Below are 25,279 nucleotides of genomic sequence, written 5' to 3' on the forward strand. Positions count from 1 at the left end.
CCTGAATGAAATGTAATTGTACACCTAACCCTTAACTGTACCCCACAAAACCATAATAAAAAATATTGATTAATAAAAAAAATGCATTGTACTTTTAGTACTATCTCTGCTCCCTCCTCTCACCATTCTAGCCCATTCTGTTAAATTTCTCCTTTCTGAGAGCATAGCTCACTGAAAAGGACATGTAAAGAAACAGAAACCAGCCAGGCTCGGTGGCTCAGCCTGTAATCCTGCGCTTTGGGAGGCTGAGGTGAGTGAACTGCCTGAGCCTGCGGGTTCGAGATCCACCTGGGTAATTTGGCGAGACCTCATCTCTACAATAAATCAAAAAAAAAATTAAGCCAGGTGTGGTAGCGTGTGCCTGTAGTTCCAGTTACTTGGAAGGCTGAGGTGGAAGAATTGCCGGAGCCCAGCAAGTCGAGGCTGCGGTGGTCGGGAGCGTACCACTGCACTCCAGTCTGGGCGACAGAGTGAGACTCCAACTCAAAAAAACCCAAACCAACCAAACAAACAAACAAAACCAGAAACCACAAACCAATCATTTCCTCGTCTTTTAAGGTATGTTCTCCACATCTTCTAAATACATTTCCTCATATGTAGTCATTAATTTCAAGTGCAAGATACTAAAAATGTGTGAAAGATATCTGAGCTCTCTGGAGAAATGTGCTGAATGAGGACAAACTATTCTCAAGATGCATTTTGTTAATATATATGGACTCAATATGTTGTCCTGGGAGAATAACAAATCATTTGACTTTCTATGAAGTAGAAGACCCAGTGATTTGAGAAACTCAGATCAAGCTCGGAGTTAAGGCTGGAAAGTTACCTTTTCTTCTGGGCAAAATGAACCCCCAGAAGGGTTCTGTAAAGTAGGATGGCTGATTTTCTGTAAAATAATTAAGTTAAATACCAACTCCATTTGGCATTTTCTCTGCATTCTACATTTCATTATTCTGCTGTCAATGTGCAGGGAGACTAATATTTGCACATACTAAATCAATATTATGCTTCCAGTAGTGAAAGACATCCTTGCCTTCACTTATTACTGATTCTTGTGTTGAAGTTCTAATCAATATACAGTTAAATGTTTTGACAGAAACTGGGATTTAGAATGTTTCTTTTCATCCCTGCTGCTAACTTGTTTTGGGGCAAGGCATTTTTAGATGAGCTTCTGTCCAGTGCATTTCCCTTGAAGGAAGTGAGTTGGGTTTTAGACAATATTCTCCTATACTGAATGTCAAGTAAACCCAACGTTTTCTGATAATGTTTAATGCCAGGACATAATAAAAAATAGTCATGATAATAAATAAGATCTAACAATTGTGTAACACTTATTTTGCATGAATGTTATCTTACAGCCAAAGGTATCACTGTATGCTTGACTATACAGTTTAGCTCATATGATTTCCATTCTTCCCGTAACCCTAGATGATAGGCATTTCTTTTTCTCATGATGCAATTGGTCAAACTGGTCCATAAACAATGAGTGTATATTTGGTCCAGAATCATATTAGTAGTTGGTGGCAGTGCTGGATTGAGACACAAGAACTTCTGTTTTCAGGGTCTAAGACCCTGTAGCTATATCATACGGTAACCAATGTAATGACAACCACAATTAATATTTACTGAGCACAAGAGAAAGGACTTTATGAGCATTGTATCATTTAACAAAAGCTCAAAAATGGTGGTTCTCAGGGTGATGCCAAGGCCAGTATCACCATCACCCGGGAACTTATTAGAAAGGCAGAGTCTTTGGTCCCACTCCAGATATATTGAATCAGAAACTCTGGGGGTGGAGCCCAGCAACCTATGGTTTAATCAGCTTTCTAGGGGATTCACATGCTGATGTTTGAGAACTGCCACTCTAGAAACCCAAGTTTCAATGAGATTAAAGAGCAAAATCATAAAAAACAACCGGGAATTATAAACCAAAACAACATCAAATCATGGAGAGTTTTAAGGCCTGTTTTGGCATGCCTGCATTTCTGCACACTGGCAATATCCCATGGCTAAGCGGAGCCGGACGCTTTATAGAAGACAAAGTGGTTTATAGGCATTATCACATTCGAAACTAAATTTTTGAGGTTGGTAATGTTTTTACTCCAAACTTACAGTGAAGAGACTGGGCAAGGAGATGAAGAAACTTGCCCCAACTTTTATAAGCAGTAAGTTTTAAACTCACGGTTCAAGCTCACGACTCATGGTATCAAAAATAAGGGTGTGAAAAATGATTTAAACGCAGTCACTCTTCTGTTTCTTCATGTGATGATTTCAACTCAGTTACTCTTCCACTTCTTAATTTGATTGAGAACAATAGCTAAATTGGCTTCCACATGTCAAAGCAGTATCTTACAAGCCTTGAAAGCATATTCTGAGGTCTGCAAAGGGAAGCCATTGAGTATATGGATAGCTCCCCACTCAGCTGTGCTTTTAAGACACAGGCTTGGAAACATAGATAGATTGGCTGTCAAGTTTGTTTAAATTTAGCAGTTGGATACTCGTAGGAAAGTCCTAAAGCATTTAAAGATGTAAGACACATCAGGCTTACTTTAGTTCTAAATCTGTGCGGCAAACAGCGGTAGCACACCGCAGGCAATGAAGGATCCCCCCAAGAATAATAATTGACCTAGGATCTTCCTTGCCCAGTGTACAAAGTGTTTGACACCTTGTCTCAGATAATCCTCAGAGGGGATTTCTGAGGTGACCTGTGCTCATTTAGCAGGCGAGAAAACAAATTCTCATGGAAGAGGGAAATAAACTCACAAGGAAGCGCATCATAAGTCTTATTATCTCTCATTCTTCAGGGAAGAAAGTGATACTTAGAGAAGTGAGATACTTGTCTGAGATTACACAGACGAGTGATGCAAGCAAAGTTCACCCTGAAAATCACATTCCAAGTGCTGTTCCTGCTATATATAATGTGCTGAAGACAACAGAGTGTACATGAGTGGGGGAATGAATGCATCATGGGAATTCTAGTTTTTCTAATTTCACCTCTTCCACCTCTTTCTTTTCTCTCATGATATCTATTACCTGATAGTCAATACAATTTGCAAAGAATGATGGCAGATACAAGAGAGATCTATGATTCCAAAGACAGGTCTAGGGGTTAGGGAAAGGAATATATGTAAGTGTACTATCTGCTTTTTCTATCTCTATCTTTATATTTATCTATCTATCTATCTATCTATCTATCTATCTATCTATCTACATCTCTCTGTCCATCCATCCATCCATCCATCCATCCATCCATCCATCCATCATCTCTTAGAAAGAGAGGCTGCAGAAAGTCAGTACAACTCACTGACTCATGTATATCTGATATTGGATCCCTGTTGGGTCTACTCTGTGTAAACAAAATATTGAAACCACTTTTCAAGGCTCAGTTGGCCTTTGCAGGCCACTAACACCTTTGGGGATTCTATATCAACCTATCTTGCCAGCCAGATGTGGTAAGCTGAATTTTCAAGGAAGATCCTGAATTTTCTGAGTTGAGCCCAAGGTTATTTTAGAAAGTCAGTGGGTCTTAATCCTGTGTGCCTGTTAGAATCAATGAGAGAACTTAAAATAGATTCTGCATAGATTCTGCTTTAAATGAACTGGCATGGGGTCTGGGCACAAGCAATTTTTAAATGCTCCTTTAATGATTCCAATGGGTAACCAAGTCTAAGAACCAGTAGTATGCAGGGCAGAGACCTGAACACCTAACTGTCATCCCATCATTCTTGCTGCTTCTGATGCATTTTAATAGATTTTGGGAACTAGTACTTGTATGATGTTTCTTTTTTTTTTTTTTTTTGAGTTGGAGTCTCACTCCGTCACCCAGCCTCAACCTGCTGGGCTCTGGCGATCCTTCTGCCTCAGCCTTCCGGGTAGCCGGAATTACAGGCACGCGCTACCACACCCAGCTGATTTTTGATTTATTGTAGAGATGAGGTCTCGCCAAGTTGCCCAGGCGGGTCTCGAACCCGTGGGCTCAGGCAATCCACTCACCTCAGCCTCCCAAGGCGTGGGATTACAGGCTGAGCCACCGAGCCCGGCTATTGTACGATGTTTCAATGTCTGGTCTCCTTCCAAATAATTGCTTCTTAGACTTATACCTCTGAATTCTGCATAGAGAAACCCACGGTCGCAAAGTGAGCAATTGACAAGGGTTAAGAAAAGAAAAAAAAAGAGCTTTGTTTTGGCTTACCCAGGGATTCCTCCAGATTCGAGTTTGTTTGCAATGTCCACATCCCAAGACCAGACGTCAAACTGCCACTTCCTCAGTCCCAATACACCGCACAGCACCGAGCCAGAGTGGATTCCAATCCGCATGTCAACATCATGCTTTGTCCTTGACCTCACATACCTGCCGACATAGGTGAGTAGACATATGCATAAGGTCAGTGTGAGTATCTTTCTGACAGTCCCTTGCCTACTCCGTAAATTCAACTCCTGCCCGTTTAAAGATCACCTCCTAGCCGGGCTCGGTGGCTCTGCCTGTAATCCTGCGCCTTTGGGAGGCTGAGGTGAGTGGATTGTCTGAGCCCGCGAGTTTGAGACCCGCCTGGGCAGCGAGACCTCATCTCTACAATAAATCAAAAAATCAGCCGGGCGTGGTAGCACATGCTTGTAATTCTGGCTACTCGGAAGGCTAAAACGGAAGGATCGCTGGAGTCCAGCAGGCGAGGCTGCGGTGGTCGGGAGCGGCCACTGCACTCCAGTCTGGGCGACCGAGTGAGACTCCAACTCAAAAAAAAAAAAATAAAGATCACCTCCTCTATGAAGCCTTCTGGGTTTCTTTAATAACCAGAAAGATTCGCTTTCTCCTCTGAACACCCCCCTAGCCTTTTAATTGTCCTTTTATGGGATCTTATAAACCTTATTCCCATACCTTCTATGTAACTTCTGTCTCAGGGACCGGCATCAGCACTTTTTTCCACCCAATCGTGCACAAACCTGGGATAGATGATTCGCTACACATTCCATATTCAACCAAAAATTTGATTGTTTCCTTTTTGCTTGTCCTTTGAGCAGTCTAGTTCAGGTCACCATCATGCCTCAGTCTGAATTCCTACCTCATCCCGATCTCCTTCCATACTATTCAGGGCTACCAGAGGCTCTTTCTAAACATAAGTGTGAATTCATCCCTCCATCACTTTTCTCTGACCTTCTGCTTCTTAGGGTAGTGATCTCATCCCAGGGCTGAGTTGGGTCGTCTTTTGAGATGCAGAAATAAGATATTAGAACTTCCATTTACACCTTTTATTATTTATCTTGAAAAGCCTTTTAAAAAATATTTTTGTGTATGTATATAAGATATATATTTATAAAACATATTTAGTTCTGCTAGCCATTAAAACCAGGTATAGAAATAAATTAAATTTTGAATCTGACCTTTGCATTATCATATCACAGTTAAGATTCTTTTTTTTTTGAGTTGGAGTCTCACTCTGTCACCCAGACTGGAGTGCAATGGCCGCTCCCAGCCACCGCAGCCTCGCCTGCTGGGCTCCGGCAATCCTTCCGCCTCAGCCTTCCAAGTAGCCGGAACTACAGGCATACGCCACCACACCCAGCTGATTTTTTGGTTTATTGTAGAGATGAGGTCTCGCCGCCCAGGCAGGTCTCGAACCCGCGGGCTCAGGCAATCCACTCACCTCAGCCTCCCAAAGGCACAGGATTACAGGCTGAGCCACCGAGCCCGGCTAAGATTCTTTAAAAAAGAATTATGCTCAGACCCATTGCTCTCTCTAGGCAATGGTGAAAGCAGGAAGATTTGTGTACTGTAATTAAATAAAAATATATGATTGATGTCATCATTGTCCTTTAAAATCCATATTTCATGTGTATTTTATAGTATGTTTAAAACATATAAATATAATTAATAGAATAGAAAATAAATACAATTTTATCAGCTATTACATATCTTCATATAGCTTTGTTGATAAAGGTGAGAGAATTAAAATATTCAGATATCACTGACCTACAAGATAAAATTGAAACTTCCCAGCCTGGCACACAAAATCCTTTGTGATCTATCACATGCCTCCACTATTCCTTTCAATTCTAATGTACACATTGGACACCAGACTTTCAAGCAACAGGTTGTTGTCTAAACCTTGTGTTCTTTCTTCCTTCTCTGGGTCCATGCTGCTTTCTCAGTTTGGAATGTCCACGGCCTTATTCAATCGAAGAGCTCCTGCTCATCTTTTAGGGTGAAGCTTAGGTGTAACTGTGGCCAAGAAGCCTCCCTGATTTTCCAGTCTGGATTTCGTGAACTTTCTTGTGTTCTAATTGCATCCTGGGTGAATAATAATAATGAGGGCAATGTGTTAGAATCACCAGTCTCCTCTAAAATAGTTGAGGGTAAGAACTTTGCCCTGTCTTGTGTCTGACAATAGATGTTTACTGAGTAGGTAGATGGATGGGTGTCCGATACCCTCCATCAATGTTCCTACGTATCTAAGCTCTTTGATCAAGAGAGTAAGCCCCTTAAGGACAATATTCCTGTCTGAGTCATCCTTGTATCTCTCACAGCCTGGATCATCATGCCTTTCAAACAGCCGTACTTAAAAGACGATTCTTTCCTTTCATTAAAGAACAAATGAATAAAGGATTCCATGTATTCAACTGAATCACTACATTCTCTGTTCATACCAAGTTGCAAGGTAGTGCAAAGTTATTTATATAGGAAAGTAAATTTAAATTGGGTTGAGAATATGGAAATATTAAAATAAATTAGATATCAGAAAGGCAAGCCACGATCATTAGAATACACATTTGTAACGAAAGACTGTGGTCATTCTTGACGCTGGTGAAGTTCCTAGGTTCTGGGTCATTGTTTTGACTTTAACTTTTACATTAAAAAGTATATAGTACCCTACATCCACTGACAATGAAAGGACAACACGGACAATGTGGGAACCATTTGAAGAAAAAACAAATAAACAAACAAAAAACCCAAACAAGAGAAGAAAGAGCATACAGCACTTGAGAGGAGCCTGAAAAGCATGTCCGTTTCTGACACACTTTCCCAATGAGCTTCTGTGAGGGAGGTTACTGAGAGTGGCCATCTGTGCTGTCACCAACCATGACCACTACTGTATTACCCAAGTGTATGGTGGGATTGCCCTCCCCACTTGCCTGATGTTATTTTTGACCAATGAGATGTGAGCAGAAGTAATATGTGTCACTTCTGGGCAGCGGCTTTAAGAGTCTTATCTACCAAACTCCTTTTTAGAATTCTTCTCTCCTGCATCCATCAGGATAGGTATGGTGGCTCACACCTATAATCCCTACACATTGGGAGGCCCAGGCAGGAGGATTGCTTGAGTCCAGGAGTTAGAGACCAGCCTGGGCAGCATAGGGAGACCTCGTCTCTTTAAAACAAAACAAAACAAAACAAAACAAAGCAAAACAAAACACACACATAAAATTAGCTGGGCATGGTGGTGTGTATCTGTAGCCCCAGCTACCCAGGAAGCTGAGGAGGGTGGACGGATTCCTGCAGCACTGGAGTTTAAAGCTATAGTGAGCCATGATCATGCCATTGCACTCCAGCCTGGGAGAAAGAGTGAGACTCTGACTCCAAAAAAAAAAAAAAAGCATTTCCTGAATACACCATCAGTCAAAGAAAGAGCTCATGATGGAACCTTCTTTACCAGACTCCTTGAATTAGGATGAAGTGTACGGTATCCAGTCATCCCCTTAACTCTCCCATAATGAACATAAAATGTGAATGGAAAAGAAATCTTTACTGTTTTAAGCCACTGAGATTTGGGGATGTTTGATACTTCAGCATAATCAGGACTGTACTCTCTTGCACAATCATTCGTCTCCATTTGCATTTTTCTTATTATGTGGTCATCACTGCAGTGTGAGGTTAATATCACGGACTTCAGTGCTAGACTACTGAGTTTGCATTTTGCCCATTTTACGACCTTTAGGAAGTTATTTTACTTTTCTATAGATGCTTCAATCTCTGCACCTATAAAATATTGACAATAATAATAGCATTATCCAGATGAAGCCAATAAATATTTGTAAAGAGTTTCAAATAGCGCCTGGCAGAGACTAAGAAATACTTGGTTGCCTATCATTTACGAAAAAACTCCAGCCCAGGAAAGCAAAAACGTTTTCCCATGGCCACGGAGCCTGTAAGCAGGACTCTGGGACTCAACAGGTATAGGGACTATACCTATACACATAGGTATAGTCAGTGCTCAAAGCATGCAAAAACCCCATGCTTTTTGCAACACAGGTGCAGCTCTTGGTGTGGGATCGGGGGCAAATAGCTTGATCTGACCCTGAGTTTCAATTGTAAAATAAGGCTCTACCTGACTGCTTCACTCACAAAACTGTTGTGAGCCCCAAAGGAGATAACGGATGTTAAAGTGCTTTGCCAATTAATGGTGAGGGACTATTAAACAGCACATGGCGCTAATGCCATTAGGCAATTAACATGACACAGGAAATGCACTGGAGCAATCCTAATGAAGAGACATTTAGATCTTTTGTTTTCCTCTATATACACAGATCTTAACAAGAAGATAGATTTTTTTTTAATGGTACAGCTTTTTTTTTCTTTCTCATTCATTTTATTTTGTCTGGAATTTGACTGAAATAAAAACTAATAATGAAACCATGTCAGAGTAATTAATAATTTACAGATATCGACCCTCTTCGGAAAGGCTACCTCGTGCTTGCAAAGAACCACAAACACACACAATGTATTTCAAGATCATTTCTTGGGGAGGGGGAAACCTCTGGGCCTTCTTTATTTTTTAAATTTATTTTAGAGTTGTGGGATACATGTGAGGATTTGCTGCATAAGGAAATTGTGTCCAGGTGAGGTTTGGGCTTCTAATGAGTCCTCTCTCTCCTTGATGGTGGACATGTCAGTCAATGAGTGGTTATGCACCCTTTATTCCCCTTTCCTCTATTCCTTCTTTAGCAGTTTCCAGTGTTTGCTGGTCCCACTTTTATGCTCGCATGTCCAAGGTTTAGGGCCTGCTTATGAGTGAGACCATGTGGTATTCAGGGGTCTTTTTGCTCCTGTGATAGCTCACTTAGAATGATGGTCTCCAGCTGCATCCATGTTGCTGCAAAGGACGTGGTTGTATATTCTATGGCTGCGTAGTACTGCTCTGGGCATTCTTGAAACCAAAATGGAGGCAGTTCTGCTCTGAGTTAAGACTTGCTCAATTCTTCCTGAGCAGAGTCCCAGAGATGCTTTGCTGTGCATAATCAGCCACAAATTAAGAGAAAGCGACTATATAGCACCTGCATTACAAACATCTGCACCTTCTCTTTCTGTTTCACACACTCTGAGGTTCCAGAGAGCAGGGATACCACCTGTTATTCCCACTTAGCACAACGCTTCACACATAGGAATAGTCACTGCTCAAAGCATTTAAGAAACGAATGGACGAAGCTCAGTGGCTTTCTGGCCTCACAGGACTGGCATTGTCCCAAGATGGATCAAAGAGTCCCAGGAGAACCATAGAGGTTACTCAGGATCCTTCAGTTGGGAGGAAGAGGCGACCCTCCAGACCTTCTCCCTTCAAATGGAGCAGGTCCACTCTCTGTTTTTCATGGTAGATTTCCATTTAAAATTTGTCTTAAATAAAAATACACTTAATGATTAATACTTTGCAGCTCCATATAGTGGAAGACAAGTAATGCACCCATTGGCAAGCGGAAGAAGGAAGACATCTTTTTTCTTTTAATTGAACTATTAAGGATGAATATTATAGTTGTACAGGAAAGGATGAAGAAACTTCGAATTTTTCTTTTTATTCAAATGTGTTGAAGGGTTCTTTTTAGCTAATGAATCAATCCATAGACATTGCTGAAGGAAAGACAGGGAGAATAACCCAGTAGCAGTCATTGATCCACAAATTAGATTCTCTCTACTGTCAAGTAAATGGATGAATAAAGGGACTAACCTCAGCAGAGGTGCAGTTTGGTCTGTGGGATAAGAAATATTCAACTTTAGCCAGGCTTGGTGGCTCAGCCTGTAATCCCGCGCCTTTGGGAGGCTGAGGTGAGTGGATTGCCTGAGCCCGCGAGTTCGAGACCCGCCTGGGCAGCGAGACCTCATCTCTACAATAAATCAAAAAATCAGCTGGGCGTGGTAGCGCATGCCTGTAATTCCGGCTACTCGGAAGGCTGAGGCGGAAGGATCGCCGGAGCCCAGCAGGCAAGGCTGCGGTGGCCAGGAGTGGCCACTGCACTCCAGTCTGGGTGACCGAGTGAGACTCCAACTCAAAAAAAAAAAAGAAAGAAATATTCAATTTCTCAGGTCTTGGATCAGAAACAGGAATTTCAATGCTGATTACCACCTGCTGACTGTAGGAGCTAGAACAGATGACATGTTTCCCTAACTCCACAGAGGCATAGAGTCTGCATTAAAGCAGGCTGGGATGTGAAATCAGTATCCTCCACCTGCTAGCTGAGGGTCTCAGGCTTTCTGTTTTAGCCTCAGAGTCACAGTTTTCTCAGGTGCAATAGGGAAGAGGACTTGTAGGGCTGTTTGTTGGGTTCATGAAATACCGTATGAGTATATAAACATTTAGCCTGGTGCATATTGAATGCTCAAAAATAGTAACTTCTACTAATTTTCATTAGTGATAACTTTCAATAACACCGGTTAAATCAGACCAATAAAAAATTATGAGCCAGGCTCGGTGGCTCAGCCTATAATCCCACGCCTTTGGGAGGCTGAGGTGAGTGGATTGCCTGAGCCCACGGGTTCGAGACCCGCCTGGGCAACTTGGCAAGACCTCATCTCTACAATAAATAAAAAAATCAGCCGGGCATGGTAGCATGCGCCTGTAGTTCCATCTACCCAGAAGGCTGAGGCGGAAGGATCGCCGGAGCCCAGCAGGTCGAGGCTGCGGTGGCCGGGAGCGGCCACTGCACTCCAGTCTGGGTGACAGAGTGAGACTCCGACTCAAAAAAAAAAAATTATGAATAGGTCACTCTACTTACCTTTTTCTCCTACAACTGTGCCTGGGTCTATTCTAATTACAGAGAAATAGCTTCCACCAACTCATTTAATATATCAACCAGGCAGTTATCAGACCTAAAGTGGCCTAACCAGGACGAACTAACTTGCAGAGTAGTCAGAATTAGTTGGGCCCCAGTTACCTGGAAGAAACAGTGCCCTTAAACATTCCAGAAAAAAAAGAAAAGGCAAGGGAGTTGGTTATGAAGATCACAGCTATGGTCACCGTGCAGGGTGTTTTGTGCAGGTGTGGAATCTTTTTTTCACAATAGGGCAGAGCTGAGTGTATTATTACCAGCACCATTTTACAAACGAGGAAACTTCAAGAAGGTCATGACTTCAGGTCGTATAGATATAGGAGTAATAGCTAAAATTTCACCCAAGGTATATGTGATTCTAAACCTATTGGTCTGTTTCTACGACCCTGCATGGTTTCTTTGAAAAGAAGTACAGAAGAAGTCCGTGAATCACTGGGGTCTGAGCTGACTCAGTCCGATATGAAGTCAACACAGTCTCTACAAATTAATCTTCAAAGCCAGTGGACTCTTACTAAACTCCCCCTGGACATCTCCTGAGATCTCTGAGGGCTGAGGGTACTTCAGGACTCACTGTGGGTTGGGGACACCAGCATAGTGTCTTCAACCCTGATCCATTCTGTCTCCTGTACTGGACTACCAACACCCAACTTCCTTACAAGACATAGGGTCCATCTGCTTCTTAAAAAGTTTGAAAGCCATGAACTTATCCTAGCATGGAAGCTGTGATTTCACAAAGTGCTTCCCAATTCACATTCTCATTTTGACAGCCACAGAGATTCTGAGAGGTAGATACCTATACGTATAAATTTTCATTTTACAGAGGCGGGTTCTGAGGCTCTGAATAATTGAGACAGGCCAATTATCTATGTCTTCTCTGTCAGACCTTTTATTACATTCAAAATCTCATTTCCTCCTTAACAACCACCCTAGGTTGCGTATGTAGCTTGTTTATTCATTCTTTCAACAAGTGTCTGTTGAAGAACTCTATAGACATCAGCTGTGAACCAAATACACAAATCAATTTCTGCATTCATGGAACTTACATCCAGGTGGTTTATTCCTATTTGACAGTTAAGAAAGCTGGAACCCAGAGAGGTTAAATCATTCATCCAAGATCACACAGCTGGTAAGTATGCCACACTCCAAGCTGAATGCTGTTTGGACACTTTGCTGCATCTGGCAATCCCTTCAACGTTAACCTCTTGCTTCTGGGAGTGAAACGGTGATGGGGGAGACCTAACATAACCTTCCTATTCAACAGCAGGGTTGAACCAGCTCACAGGAGGGAGCTGGTTCAATAAGCCTGTTTTAGGACAACTTCTTTCCTGAAGTGATGCTAATTCAAGGCTGGGCAGACTAGGTCACTTGCGTGTGTGTGTGTGTGGGGGGGGGCGGTGGTGGGGGACACCCATCGACCCTTTTAAAATTCTCTTTCATTTTCTCCCTCCCCTTCTTAATGTTCCCTAGTGTTCAGTGCATTTCCTTTTCCAAGGTGCCCTCTATCCTACCTTCCTGGCAGACTCATAAGCCCACAGCTGGGACCATTCAGCATTTCCTCGCAGACTGCCTTTAGCCATGGAGGATGGCCTCCTACTAGCCCCACTGCCTCCCTGAAAACCCCAGACATTGTGTTTTGGGGACATAGTTTCTCTTAAACGTAACTCGAATGTTTTGTACAGTCACCACAGTTTGCAAAATATGTTGAGTAATACTCAGAGATAAGAGTTTTTTTCTGATTTTCTGATGTGACTTAGTCAGCTCGGGCTACCATAATGAAACTCCTGAGACTGGGTGGCATACACAAGAGAAATCTGAAAGCCTGAGATCCAGGTGCCAGCATGGATAGGTTCTGGTGATGGCCCTCTTCCTGGCTTGTAGGTGGAAGGAGAAAGCCAACAAGCACGCTGGTGTCTTATAAGGGCTCTAATCCCATCATGAGAGCCTCACCCTTATAAGCTCATTCAAACCTAGTTAGCACCCAAAGGGCCTATCTCCAGACACTATCACATTTGTGGTTAGGGTTTCAACATGTGATTTCTAGGGGGGACAAAGGTCAGTCCACAGCAGTGTTATTTATTAGATAAGATAGTAAAACCTATTTTAAAAAAATTATAAAATATATATTATTATAATAGATAATTCTTAATTTAGTTCATCTTACACATTATTTAATATATTTTATTCCCTTTCAATAAAAATAAGGATAAGTTTAGGATGCAAATATGGATGTCGGCTTAGAGTTGTGCAAGGAGTGTAGCTTTCAAAATTATTTTAGGCACTATAAAGCAAAATTTTCCAGATCACTGTTTTAATGAACTAGGATCAAACTCTTTCAGCGGAACCACTTCCAATCCAGTGTTATGGAAAATGTGTGTTACACAGTATATTCCACAAAACAAGTCTCCTTAGATGCTCTCTATTGAAACAAAGCTCCATATGGCCAATCAGCTTCTCATAGTCACAATAGGGGGTGATTTCAAGCAAACCTTCATCTAGCCCTCTTGCTGATTTCTACCATGACCCAGACACTTAAAGGACCCTGGTTTACATACAGAGGCTTGTGGATGCATGATTTAATTCAGCTCATATGTGCACACACATAATGTATGTTGTGATTGGCTACAGGTCAGGTGTTGGGACATAGATACAGGGAGAGCTTGAATGTAGCTCTGTAACAACAAGAATTTCTTGATATGTAGTGGGGTTTTTCTCTATTGCTGGCGTGGCCTCTTTCCATCCTGCAGAAGACTGAGTGCAGTGCTTGAGGATGGGACCTCCTGTCGTGTTGGTAAATGTTAAGCTGTCCCTCCGGGGGAAAAAGATCCCGATTTGAAGTGTTTGTCAATTTCTGTGGTGTAAATACTCCTATCATGGCTGGTTTCAAGCTTCCAGTTTGAGGTCAACTGGCTTGCATTATTCTTGCACGTTTAACAATTGGTTTTTGTAAACAGGCAGGGGCTGGCCTCAGCACATTACTTTTGAGGCTTATGACTTGGTGGATTTCTGTCTCTGTAGGGCAAAGGAGACCACTGCAACTCACTTGGGACTCTGAGTAGACCAGAGGGAGGCATAATAGACCCAATCTGCTTCCTGTGTCCTTAATGAAGCCTTTGTACCTTGTGCCCTGATTGCTTCTGCTATGACAGTGAGCCAAAATCAGCTCAATTATCCTCTGTTTCTCCGAGAAGGAAATGGAGACGCCACATGTAATATTCCTGGAAGTAGAATGTGAACCAAGTTCTCCTGAATTCCAAATCTTAAGCAGCTTTTCCCCATTATATCACGTGACCTCTTACCAGAAGCATCACTGGGTTAAAACTGTGAGTGTGAGAACTGTGTTGCACAAATGCTGGGATCAACGAATAAACATTGTGCCAGGGACACAGGGAGAAGCCTTCTATTTAGGGCCAAAATACACTTATTCAAGGACGTTGATGCAGTACAACCCCATCAAAGGTGAGGATCCTGTCATTTAAAAGTGAAAGACAGCTCTGGTCATGCTAGACTTCTGTGTTCACAAACATCCAAAGGTCCTGGTCACCTATCTAATTAATTAAAAATGCTTTTGTTACTTTTTGACAACTGTCTTAACTCCTCCATATTCTAATTCTATGCTGTTGCAGAAGCCTCTGTGATGGTTAATTTTATGTGCCAACTTGGTTAGGCCATGGGCATTTAGATATTTGATCAAACGCCAGTCTGGACGTTGCAATGAAGGTATTTTTTAGATGATATGAACATGTAGATCAGTAGACTTGGAGGAAATTAGATTACCCTCCACAATGTGGGTGGGCCTTATGTAGTCAGTTGAATATCTTAAGAGAAAAACTGCTGGTGTCTTCTGAGGAAGGTGGTATTCTGATTCCAGATTGTCCTTGGACTCCAGCTGCAATTTCTTCTCTTCCATGGGTGTCCAGCCTTCTAGCCTGCCCTGCAGATTTTGAACTTACTGGCCTCCACAATTGCCTGAATCAGTTCCTTAAAATAAATGTCTCTCTATACGTACACACATACTCTGTTGGCTCTGATTTTCTGGAGAATTCTAACACAAACGCCTTCCTGCTCATCCTTGCTTCCCAAAGCTTCTTGTCTTTGTTGAAATAATGTTTCCTTTTCTCATTTTATCAGTTATGCACAATTGTTTCTGAATATGTTAAAATACAGAAAAAAATAAAGAAAATTAAAACCACCCAATTTCCACTGCAGAGCTTTATGTCTTTTTTTTTGTAAAAATGAATTTTTTAAGAAGTTGCAGTTGCTTTAAATGTGCGTGTGTGCATTCTACTGTGTATACTTTTTAAAACTCGCAAGCCTTTTCTTATGCCGCTGAATATTAATGTAAACCAACCATGATATTTAATGGTTATCCATTCTCCTATTTTGTAGATATGCCAGAATTTCTCTAACCACTTCCATATCTTTGGACATTTATGGAGTCAGATGGTGCTATGGTTTGAATGTGTTGGAAATTTGATCTTCAATGTGGCAGTATTGAAAGTTGGAGCCTTTTTTTTTTTTTTTTGAGTTGGAGTCTCACTCTGTCGCCCAGACTGGAGTGCAGTGGTCGCCCCTGGCCACCGCAGCCTCGACCTGCTGGGCTCTGGCGATCCTTCCACCTCAGCCTTCCAAGTAGCCGGAATTATAGGCATGCGCTACCATGCCCGGCTGATTTTTTGATTTATTGTAGAGATGAGGTCTCGCTGCCCAGGCGGGTCTCGAACCCACGGGCTCAGGCAATCGACTCACCTCAGCCTCCCAAAGGCACGGAATTACAGACTGAGTCATCAAGTCCGGCTAAGTTGGAGCCTTTAAGAGGTGTTTGGATCATGGGGGTCTGCCCTCATGAACAGATCAACCTATTCATGGGTCAATAGACTAGTGGGTATCACATAAGGGGAACTAGTGGTTTTATAAGAAGATGAAGAGACACTTGGGCCAGCATGTGGGCACACTCAGTTCCCTTGCCGTGAGATACCCTGTGCCTCCTTGGGACCAGCAAGAAGGCTGTCACCAGATGTGGCCCCTTGACTTTGGACTTCCCAGCCTCCAGAATGGTAAGAAGTAAATTCCTTTTCTTTATAAATTACTCAGTTTCAGATAATATGTTAAAGGCAATAGAAAATGGATTAATACAGGTAAACACAGCTCAGGAACTATGTTCTGCCACTTATAAACTGTATGTCATTGGTCAGAAGTTTTCTTGAAAATTCTATAAGAGTTAGTTTCACTGGAAAATTGATCCTTATAGGGCTGTTGGTATTAAGTGATGTAAGCCAGGAAGACTACTTAATATAGTGCCTAGCACATGATGAATATTCTATTGATATTAGCTTTATCAACTATTATTACTAGATATAGTCCATTTTCACCATTACAAATATTTGGGGGAAGTGTACTGAAAACCACTCTAAATGTTGTATAAATGATGTGTTTAATGACATTCACACATTCATAAATGATGTGTTTAATGATGTATAAATGATGTGTTTAATGACAGAATAGGATGAGGAAAAGTGGCTTTAGGGAGAAATGAAGAAAGGAAAAAGGCGAGGGAAAAGGAAGAAGGGGTGAGAAGAAGGCAGAGAGAGAAGGAGGGGACAGAGAGAAAGAAAGAAAAGAAAGAAAGTATAGAAAAAAGAAAGAAAAAGAATGAGAGGCAGGCTTGGACACTCTTGCCTCAAATGAAAACAAGATAATTCTTGTTTATCATTCTTTGTCCTGCCATATTGTTTGGCAGGGCAACTCTGCCACAAGGATTAGCCCTTTGCTCTAATTAACTGTTGGGGACAAGCCAGTTACTACTTGGCATTCTGTGTCATTCCTATGACTTTTTAGCAATTGCACAGAAAAGACCGGGCTCTGCAATTTTCATTAAGATTCATTAAAATCACTTTTGTAGATCATTAATAAAGATATTGCATATAACGGAGCCGGGTGTTAACGCTGGTTAACTTCTGAGCTATTGAAACTCCCCAAAATAGACACAGGGTGTGTGAAGAGAAGCCACCTGGAACCACTTTTCAATCTATGTAATAGAAACTATTATATAAGCCTATTTTAATTAATTTAATTTTATGAACAGACATGCATAAGATGATATTCAATGCTCCACTGGAGATAAAATTATATTCAATCTCTTTTTGCCATTTATCTAGCTAATACTATGCTTCTAAAATCAAGTGTTTTTGGTAAAATGAATCTACTATGAGGCTCTCTTGATTAGGGCTTATTATCTTGTTATTCTCGGATGCTTACTGACATTTTACTCTCCCAGTATCAGTTCTGCTAACATATTATAGATGTATTTGGGACTTTGTAAGATATATGTTGATTCTTTGAGTATTGATGGCAGATTTCAGGCATCAGTAGCAATTACACAAGTCTGGAATTGGGAGGCAGGATGCCATAATGATTAAGACCAATGGCTTTGGAGTCAGACAGTTTCAGATTGGTGCCCTTATGCTGCCACTAACTATGACTGTATAACCCAGGTTTATGCTATTATACAATCTCTGTTAACTCTAGTTTCCTCATTAGTAGTGTAGGAACCTATTTCCAGAGCATCAGTTAGTTAGAATGAACCCTTATAGCTGTACTGTTTACTTATCACCGCCATTCATTCTGATGGGCTACTCTAGACTACTGTGATTAGTATGCTTCAGCCATACTCAGTTATTCAGTATTTGCCTATGACCTATGTCTATCTCCTAGAATTGTTATAAGGACCTAATGAGCCAATGCATGTAAAACATTTAACTCAGTGCTTGGTATATCATAAGTGTTCAATAAACCCAAGTGACTATCATTATTTTACTAGTATAGAAGGGAAGCCATGGTAAAGCCATAGGTTTCTGTAGACTGTGTCAAAATTTCTAGTATCGAAACTCAATCCTACTTGCAAGATTCTATGAAAAATATTTCTACGGTGGTAACATGATGTTATCTATTAGAATTTTCAGAAGAACACTCTGAAGTTGGGATCTTACTATTCCCATTTCACAGAAGAGGCCGTGGAGGCTCTAGGTCAAGTTACCCAACCATAGCCTCAGATGTAATAACAAGAAGAGGCAGGAAACAGACTAGGTCTGCTGCTGCAGGTCAAGGGTTTCCTTCCTCTGTCCTGTTCACACAGTATGTTCCCTCTAAGTCACCTGATGGTACAACTGTCACTCTTTCAGGGAATCTTTGGCAAAATTATATCCAGCAACATATTGTAACATTAATAAAATAGAAACCTGTCTGCAATTCTTGGAGTACTGTCAATTGAAAAATAAGTAAATTGTCATGGTAAATGTTTGATTAATTAAATGTTCTGTGTCATCTATTGTCTCTTGGGTGACTCTCAGGGTCTCAGTTTTGGTGTATTATCATCCTTTCCTTTATATTTCACAGCTGCTGCTCTATTTCAGATCCTTATTTCTCTCCCCCTGGATTGGTAAGAAAATATCTCCCATCCAGTTTCCTTCCCCTCAGCCTCTGTTTCTTCTCATCCAGTGTCAACAGGAAAGAGAGTTATCCAACACCACAGTCACCTTTCTGACATCCAGATCTGACTGCATCACTTTTCTACTTAAAGAGTCAGGGACTTCTCTTTGCCTGTGGGATAAAGCCACAGTGTAACTTGCACTAATCCCACTATTTGAATTTAAAATGGTAGTAATCACCAAGACTTGCTTCAGTGCTTCTCTCTCACACATGAACACATATACACACGTATATCAACACATACGTACCACACATCTACACACATTTATATACACTTATGTACAAATATACATGCACATGTGCACACACACACACACACACACACGACTTTTGCCATGCTTAACCGCTAGAAGGCCTTATTATTCATGACTTTTTTTCCAGGAAAACAAAACAAAACAAAACTTTGGTTCTTAGTTTTAAAAAAAGGCTACTGTGTAAATACCTCAGTAAAAGACAGAAGACCAATGTTCCCTCACACTTGTACTTTTGACTGCTCGACTCTTGCCTACTTTGTATTTTTAAAAATATTTTTATGTTTAATCTGTATACACTGACAGATACAATTGTAGTATTTACTGTGCATAACAAGATGTTTTGAAGGATATATATACATTGTGCAATGATTGAATGTAGCTAATTAATATATGAATGACTCACTTAGTTATCATTTTTGTGGTGAGAACACATCACATCCACTTTCTGAGCATTTGTCAAGAACACAATATGTGATTAACTACAGCTACCATGGTGCCAATAGATCCTTTGAACTATTTCTCCTGCGTAGCTGAAATTTTGTATCTTTTGATGAACATCTCCCCAACCACATCCCAACTACCCCAAACCTGGGCAACCACCATTCTGCTCTTTACTTCTGTGAGATAAACTTTTTTAGATTCTACATGAGTGAGATTATGTGGTATTTGCTTTTCTATGCTTGGCTTATTTCTTTTCACATAATGACTGTGTTCATCCATGTGCTGCAAATGACAGGCCTTTCTTCTTCTTCTTCTTTTTTTTTTTTTTTGAGTTGGAATTTCACTCTGTCTCCCAGGCTGGAGTGCAGTGGTACGCCCATGACCACTGCAGCCTCAACCTGTTGGGCTCAGGCGATTCTTCTGCCTCAGTCTTCCAAGTAGCTGGAACCACAGGCGTGTACCACCACACCCTGTTAATTTCTTGATTTATTGTAGAGACGAGGTTATGTTGCTCAGGCTGGTCTCAAACCCCTGGACTCAAGTAATCCTCTTGCCTCCACCTCCCAGAAAGCTGAGATTATAGGCATGAGCCACTGTGACTGGCCACTTCATTCTTTTTTATGGTTGAGTATTATTCTATTGTGTATGTATACACCACATTTTCTTTATCCATTCATTCACTGATGGACATTTAGGTTGATTTCATATCTCAACTATTGTGAATAGTGTTGCAATAAACATAAGAGTGAAGGTAGCTCTTCAACATACAGATTTCATTTCCTTTGGATGTATACCCAGTGGTGGGATTACTGGATCATATGGTAGTTCAATTTTTAATTTTCTGAGGTACCGCTACTATTTTCCATAATGAATGTATTAATTTTCATTTTCATCAACAGTGTGCAAAGTTTCCTTTTCATCACATCCTCACCAACAGGTATCTTTTGTTTTTTTGATAGTAGTTATTCTAAAAGGTTTCAGGCGATATCACATTGTGATTTTTATTTACATTTCTCTGATGATTAGTGATGTTGAGCATTTTTTTGGCATACCTGTTGGCAATTTGGATGTCTTTTGAGAAATGTGTGTCCAGGTCCTTTGCATATTGTTAATCAGGTTATTTGTTTTCATGCTATTGAGCTGTTTGAGCTCCTTATATATTTTAATTTTAATCCCTCATAAGATGTATAGTTTGCAAATATTTTTTTCCCATTCTGTAGGTTCTCTTCACTATGTTGATTATTTTCTTTATGTAGTAGTTTTTAAAAAATTTAATGTAATCTCATTTGTCTATTTTTGCTTTTATTAACTGTGCTTTTGGGGTCATATTTAAAAACTCATTGTTTAGACAAATGCCATAAAACTTTCCCTTTATGGTTTTTTTCAAGTAGTTTCATAGTTTCAGAAGTTATATTTGAGTCTTTGATCCATTTTTTAGTTGATTTTTGTGTATAATGTATAATAAGCCTACTTTCATTCTTTTGCATGTGACTATCTAGTTTTCCCAACACCATTTATTGAAGAGACTGTCTTTTCCCAGTGCATATTCTTGGTTTATTTGCCAAAAATCAGTTGGCCGTAAGTGCTTGGATTTATTTCTGGGCTTTATATTCTGTTCCATTGGCACTTTTGTTCATTTTTTTCTTTTTTAACACCAGTACTAAGTCTTGTAGTATATTTTGAAGTCATGAAATATGATGCATCCAGCTTTGCTCTTTTTGCTTAAGATTGCTTTGGCTATTTGGGGTCTTTTGTGGTCCCATACAAATATTAGGATTATTTTCTGTTGCTGTAAAAAATGTAATTGGTATTTTATTGGGATTGTGTTAACTCCTTAGATTACTTTAGATTGTATGGATATGTTAACAATGTTAATTATTCCAATTATGAGCATGAGATATTGCTCCATTTATTTGTATCTCCTTGAATTTATGTCATCAATGTTTTCTGGTTTCTAGTGTACAGATCTTTCTTTTTTTTTTGAGTTGGAGTCTCACTCTGTCGCCCAGACTGGAGTGCAGTGGCCGCTTCCAGCCACCGCAGCCTCGACCTGCTGGGTTCTGGTGATCCTTCCGCCTCAGCCTTCCAAGTAGCCGGAATTACAGACATGCGCTACCATGCCCGGCTGATTTTTTTTGATTTATTGTAGAGATGAGGTCTCACTGCCCAGGCGGATCTTGAACCCGCTGGCTCAGGCAATCCACTTACCTCAGCCTCTCAAAGGCGCGGGATTACAGGCTGAGCCACTGAGCCCTGCTTGTACAGATCTTTCACCTCCTTGGTTAATTTTAACCAAGTATCTTAAGTATTTTTAATTTTTGCAGCTATTGTAAATGGAATTATTTTCTTGACTTTTTTCAGATAGTCTGCTGTTAGTATATAGAAATGCTACTTAGTTTGTGTGTTAATTTTGTATCCTACACATCTACTGAGTTGCTTATTAATTCTAATAGGTTTTTGGTGGAGCCTTTAGGGTTTTCTATATATAAGATCATGTCATCTGCAAACAGGAACAATTTAGTTTGCTCCTTTCCAATTTGGATGCCTTTTATTTTTGTCTCTTGCCTAACAGGTCTAGCTAGGACCTCCAGTATTACATTGAATGTAAGTGGCAAGAGTGGGTATCCTTGTCTTGTTTAGCTCCTAGAGGAAAAGCTTTCAATTTTTATTTTTTTCCTTTTTATTTTATTTTTTGAGATAGAGTCTTACTCTATGGCTTATGCTGGAGTGCAGCAGCACAATCATAGCTCACCACAGCCTTGAATTCCTGAACTCAAAGAATTCTCCCACCTCAGCCTTGAGTAGCTGGGATTACAAGACATCACTCTGTCTGGCTTTGGGGAGGGCAATTTGAGGAACTAAAGAAGTCATCTATGGCTAGAGAAGAGGATGCAGTAGTGCTATCATAGCTCACTGTAGCCTTGATCTCCTGGGATCAAGCAATCCCTCTGTCTCGGCCTTCAGAGTGGTTGGGACTATAGGTACTCATCACCACACCTGGGTAATATTTAATTTTTTTTTTTTTTTTGTAGAAACAGGGTCATGCTATGTTGCCCAAGCTGGTCTTGAACACCTGGCCTCAAGTGATCCTCCCTCCTCAGTCTCCCAAAGTGCTGGGATTACAAGTGTGAGACATCGTGCTTGGCCTATTTTTTTTCTTGTTAAGTATGCTAGCTCTGGGTCTGTTATACATGGCCTTTAGTGTTTTGAGATACATTCCTTTTCTACCTAATTTGTTGTGAGTTTTTATTAAGAAAGATTCTGAAATTTTTTCAGATACTTTTTCAGCATCTATTGAAATGATCACGAGTTTCTCCATTCTGTCAATGTGATGGATCACATTTATTGACTTATATGTGTTGAACCATCTTTGTAACCCTGGAATGACTCCTACTTGATTATAGTGAATGATCTTTCTAATGTGCTGTTGAATTTGGCTTGATAGTATTTGTTGAGTATTTTTGCATCTGTGTTCATCAAGTATATTCTGTACTTCTTTTTTTGTTGGCATCTCACTCTTATTGCCCAGGTTGGAGTGCATTGGCACACTTACAGCCACTGCAGCCTTGACTACTGGACTTAGGCAATCCTTCCGCCTCAGCCTTCCAAGCTGCTGGAACTACAGACACACGCCACCACGCCCAGCTAGTTTTTGTGATTTACTGTAGAGATGAGGTCTCACCAAGTTGTCCAGGCTGGTCTTGAACCCACAGCCTCAGGCAATTCTCTCGCCTCAGCCTCTTAAATTGCTGGGATTACAGGTTGAGCCACCTTGCCCGGCCTATTCTGTAGTTTTTATTTTGAAATGTCTTTTTCTGGCTTTGGTATCTGGATGATGCCAGTCTCATAAAATGAGTGTGGAAGTATTATCTTCAGTTTTTTGGAAAAGTTTGAGAAGAATTGGTGTTACTTCTTCATTAAATGATTGATAGAATTTATCAGTGAATCCATCAGGTCCTAGGCTTTTCTCTGATGGGAGACTTTATATTACTAACTTAATTTCCTCACTTGATAATGGTTTGTTAAGATTTCCTATGTCTTCATAATTCAGTCTATAATTCAGGTAGGTAGTATGAATCAAATAATCTATTTATTCTAGGCAATCCAATTTACAGGTATATAATTGCTCATAATAGTCTCTTATGATCATATGCATTTTGGTGGTATCAGTTGTAATGTATTTTTTTTTAATTTCTGATTTTATTTGAGTCTTCTCTCTTTTTTCCTAGCCTAGCTATAGGTTTGTCAATTTTGTTTATTTTTTAAAAAAACCCACCTCTTAGCTTGGTTGATTTTTAATTACTTTTTCTGGTCTTTTTTTTCACATTTATTTCTGTTCTTATCTTTATTATTTACTTCCTTCCTTCCATTGTGGTCACAAAAAATATTTCGTATGATTTGAATGTTCTTAAATTTGTTAAAGCTTGTTCATTGCCTTTTCCTTGTTTTCCATATCCTTTATTTCTTTATTCTTCTCTTGTTGACTTTTAAGGCTGAGTGATTTTCTGTAGTGGTATATTTTGATTCCTTTCTTTTTTTCTTTGTGTATACTATGGGTTTTTGCTTCATAATTACCATGAGGCTTACAAAATATCTTATAGCTATAACAAGTTATTTTAAGCTGATGACAACTTAACTTTGGCAACATACATACACATAAACCCTATCCTACACTTTTAATCTACTCCCCCCACAACATTTTGCATTTTTTATGTCCTTATTTACATTTTTAATGTTGAATATTTCTCAGAAAATTATTGTAGCTATCGTTATTTTAATAAGTTTGTTTTTAGCCTTCAAAATAAGGATATAAGTAATTTACACACCATCTTTACAATATTAGAATATGCTTAATTTTATAATAAGTTTCATACTTTTAGATGTTTTTGAGTTACTCATTAGTGCCCTTTTCCTTCAGCCAGAAGAAATCCCTTCAGAATTTCTTGTATGACAGTTCTGGTGGTGACGAACTCACTCAGCTTTTTTTGTGGCAGGGAAAGTCTTTATCCTTCTTTAATTTCTGAAGGGCAGATTTGCTGGGCACAATGTTTTTGTTTGGCAGATTTTTCATCTTTAGCACTTTGAATATACATATCATCCAATTCTCTCCTGGCTCATAAGGTTTCTGGTGAGAATTCTGATAGACATATTGGGACTCCCATATAAGGTATTTTCTTCTTTTTCTTGATGTTTTCAGGATAATCTCTTTGTCTTTGATTTTTGAAAGTTTTATCATATTATTTCTTTGGTTAGTCTTATTTGAACTGAATCTGATTGGAGATCTTTACTATTTCTACACAAAGCTTTCTACCTTTTTTTATCTTTTTTTCTAGAAATACTATGACTTGAATATTTGCTCTTTTTATGTTGTCCCATAAATTTTATAAGCTGGGCAATCCCCTTGGGTCCCCTCCTACTGTGAGAGCTTTGCTGTCCTCTCAATAAATCCTGCTTTTCCAAAAGTAAATAAACTCTATAAGCTTTATTTACTTTTATTCTTTTTTCTTTAACTGTATATTTATTGTTTTTTTCCTTTAAAACTGTGTATTTTTAAATAACCTGTTTTTGCCTTTGCAATTTCTTCTGCCTAGTCAATTCTGCTGTTGTCTATTGCTTTTTCTTTCCATTCTATTTATTGTATTTTTCTGCTCTAGGTTTCTGTGTGATTTTTTTTTTTTTTTTTGAGTTGGAGTTTCACTCTGTCACCCAGACTGGAGTGCACTAACCTCTCCCTTTAAGTGGATATCACATCTGATATTTGCTGTGTTTTTGTCTGGAAAGACAAGACTATTATCTTTCCTTCTACTCTTCTTGAGTTTATGTCTGGGACTTTTATAACAAAAGACTTATTAGATCAGAAAGGAGTATAAAGTTATTTAAGTTTCAAGTGACATGGGAACCTTCTTACTAATAAAGACCTGAAGAAGCTGTTCACATGAGTGTTTTTTATAGCACATTTTGATGATAGCAAAGAGTTATGGATAAATGTGTTACGATAAAGTGGGCAGATGATCTAAATGTGATGAACCGAGAGATACTTACCAAGACTTGTTTGTTCATATTCTTCT

The 25,279-nt window shown here is 39.9% G+C and overlaps 1 protein-coding gene across 1 annotated transcript in view; it reads right to left on the minus strand.

The window, feature by feature from the left end:
• ADCY8 (adenylate cyclase 8) overlaps nt 1-25,279 on the minus strand; it is a gene marked incomplete at its 5' end in the record, with an annotated part of 226,442 nt that overhangs the window by 123,585 nt on the left and 77,578 nt on the right. Inside the window, one exon of the mRNA XM_008065444.2 lies at nt 4,193-4,351. Coding sequence (XP_008063635.2) covers nt 4,193-4,351 — 159 coding nt within the window. The remainder of the gene's footprint in view (nt 1-4,192; nt 4,352-25,279) is intronic.

Source organism: Carlito syrichta, unplaced genomic scaffold (assembly GCF_000164805.1).
Source record: "Carlito syrichta isolate Samal-C Ts95f unplaced genomic scaffold, Tarsius_syrichta-2.0.1 Scaffold308355, whole genome shotgun sequence".
Taxonomy (NCBI): Eukaryota; Metazoa; Chordata; class Mammalia; order Primates; family Tarsiidae; genus Carlito; species Carlito syrichta.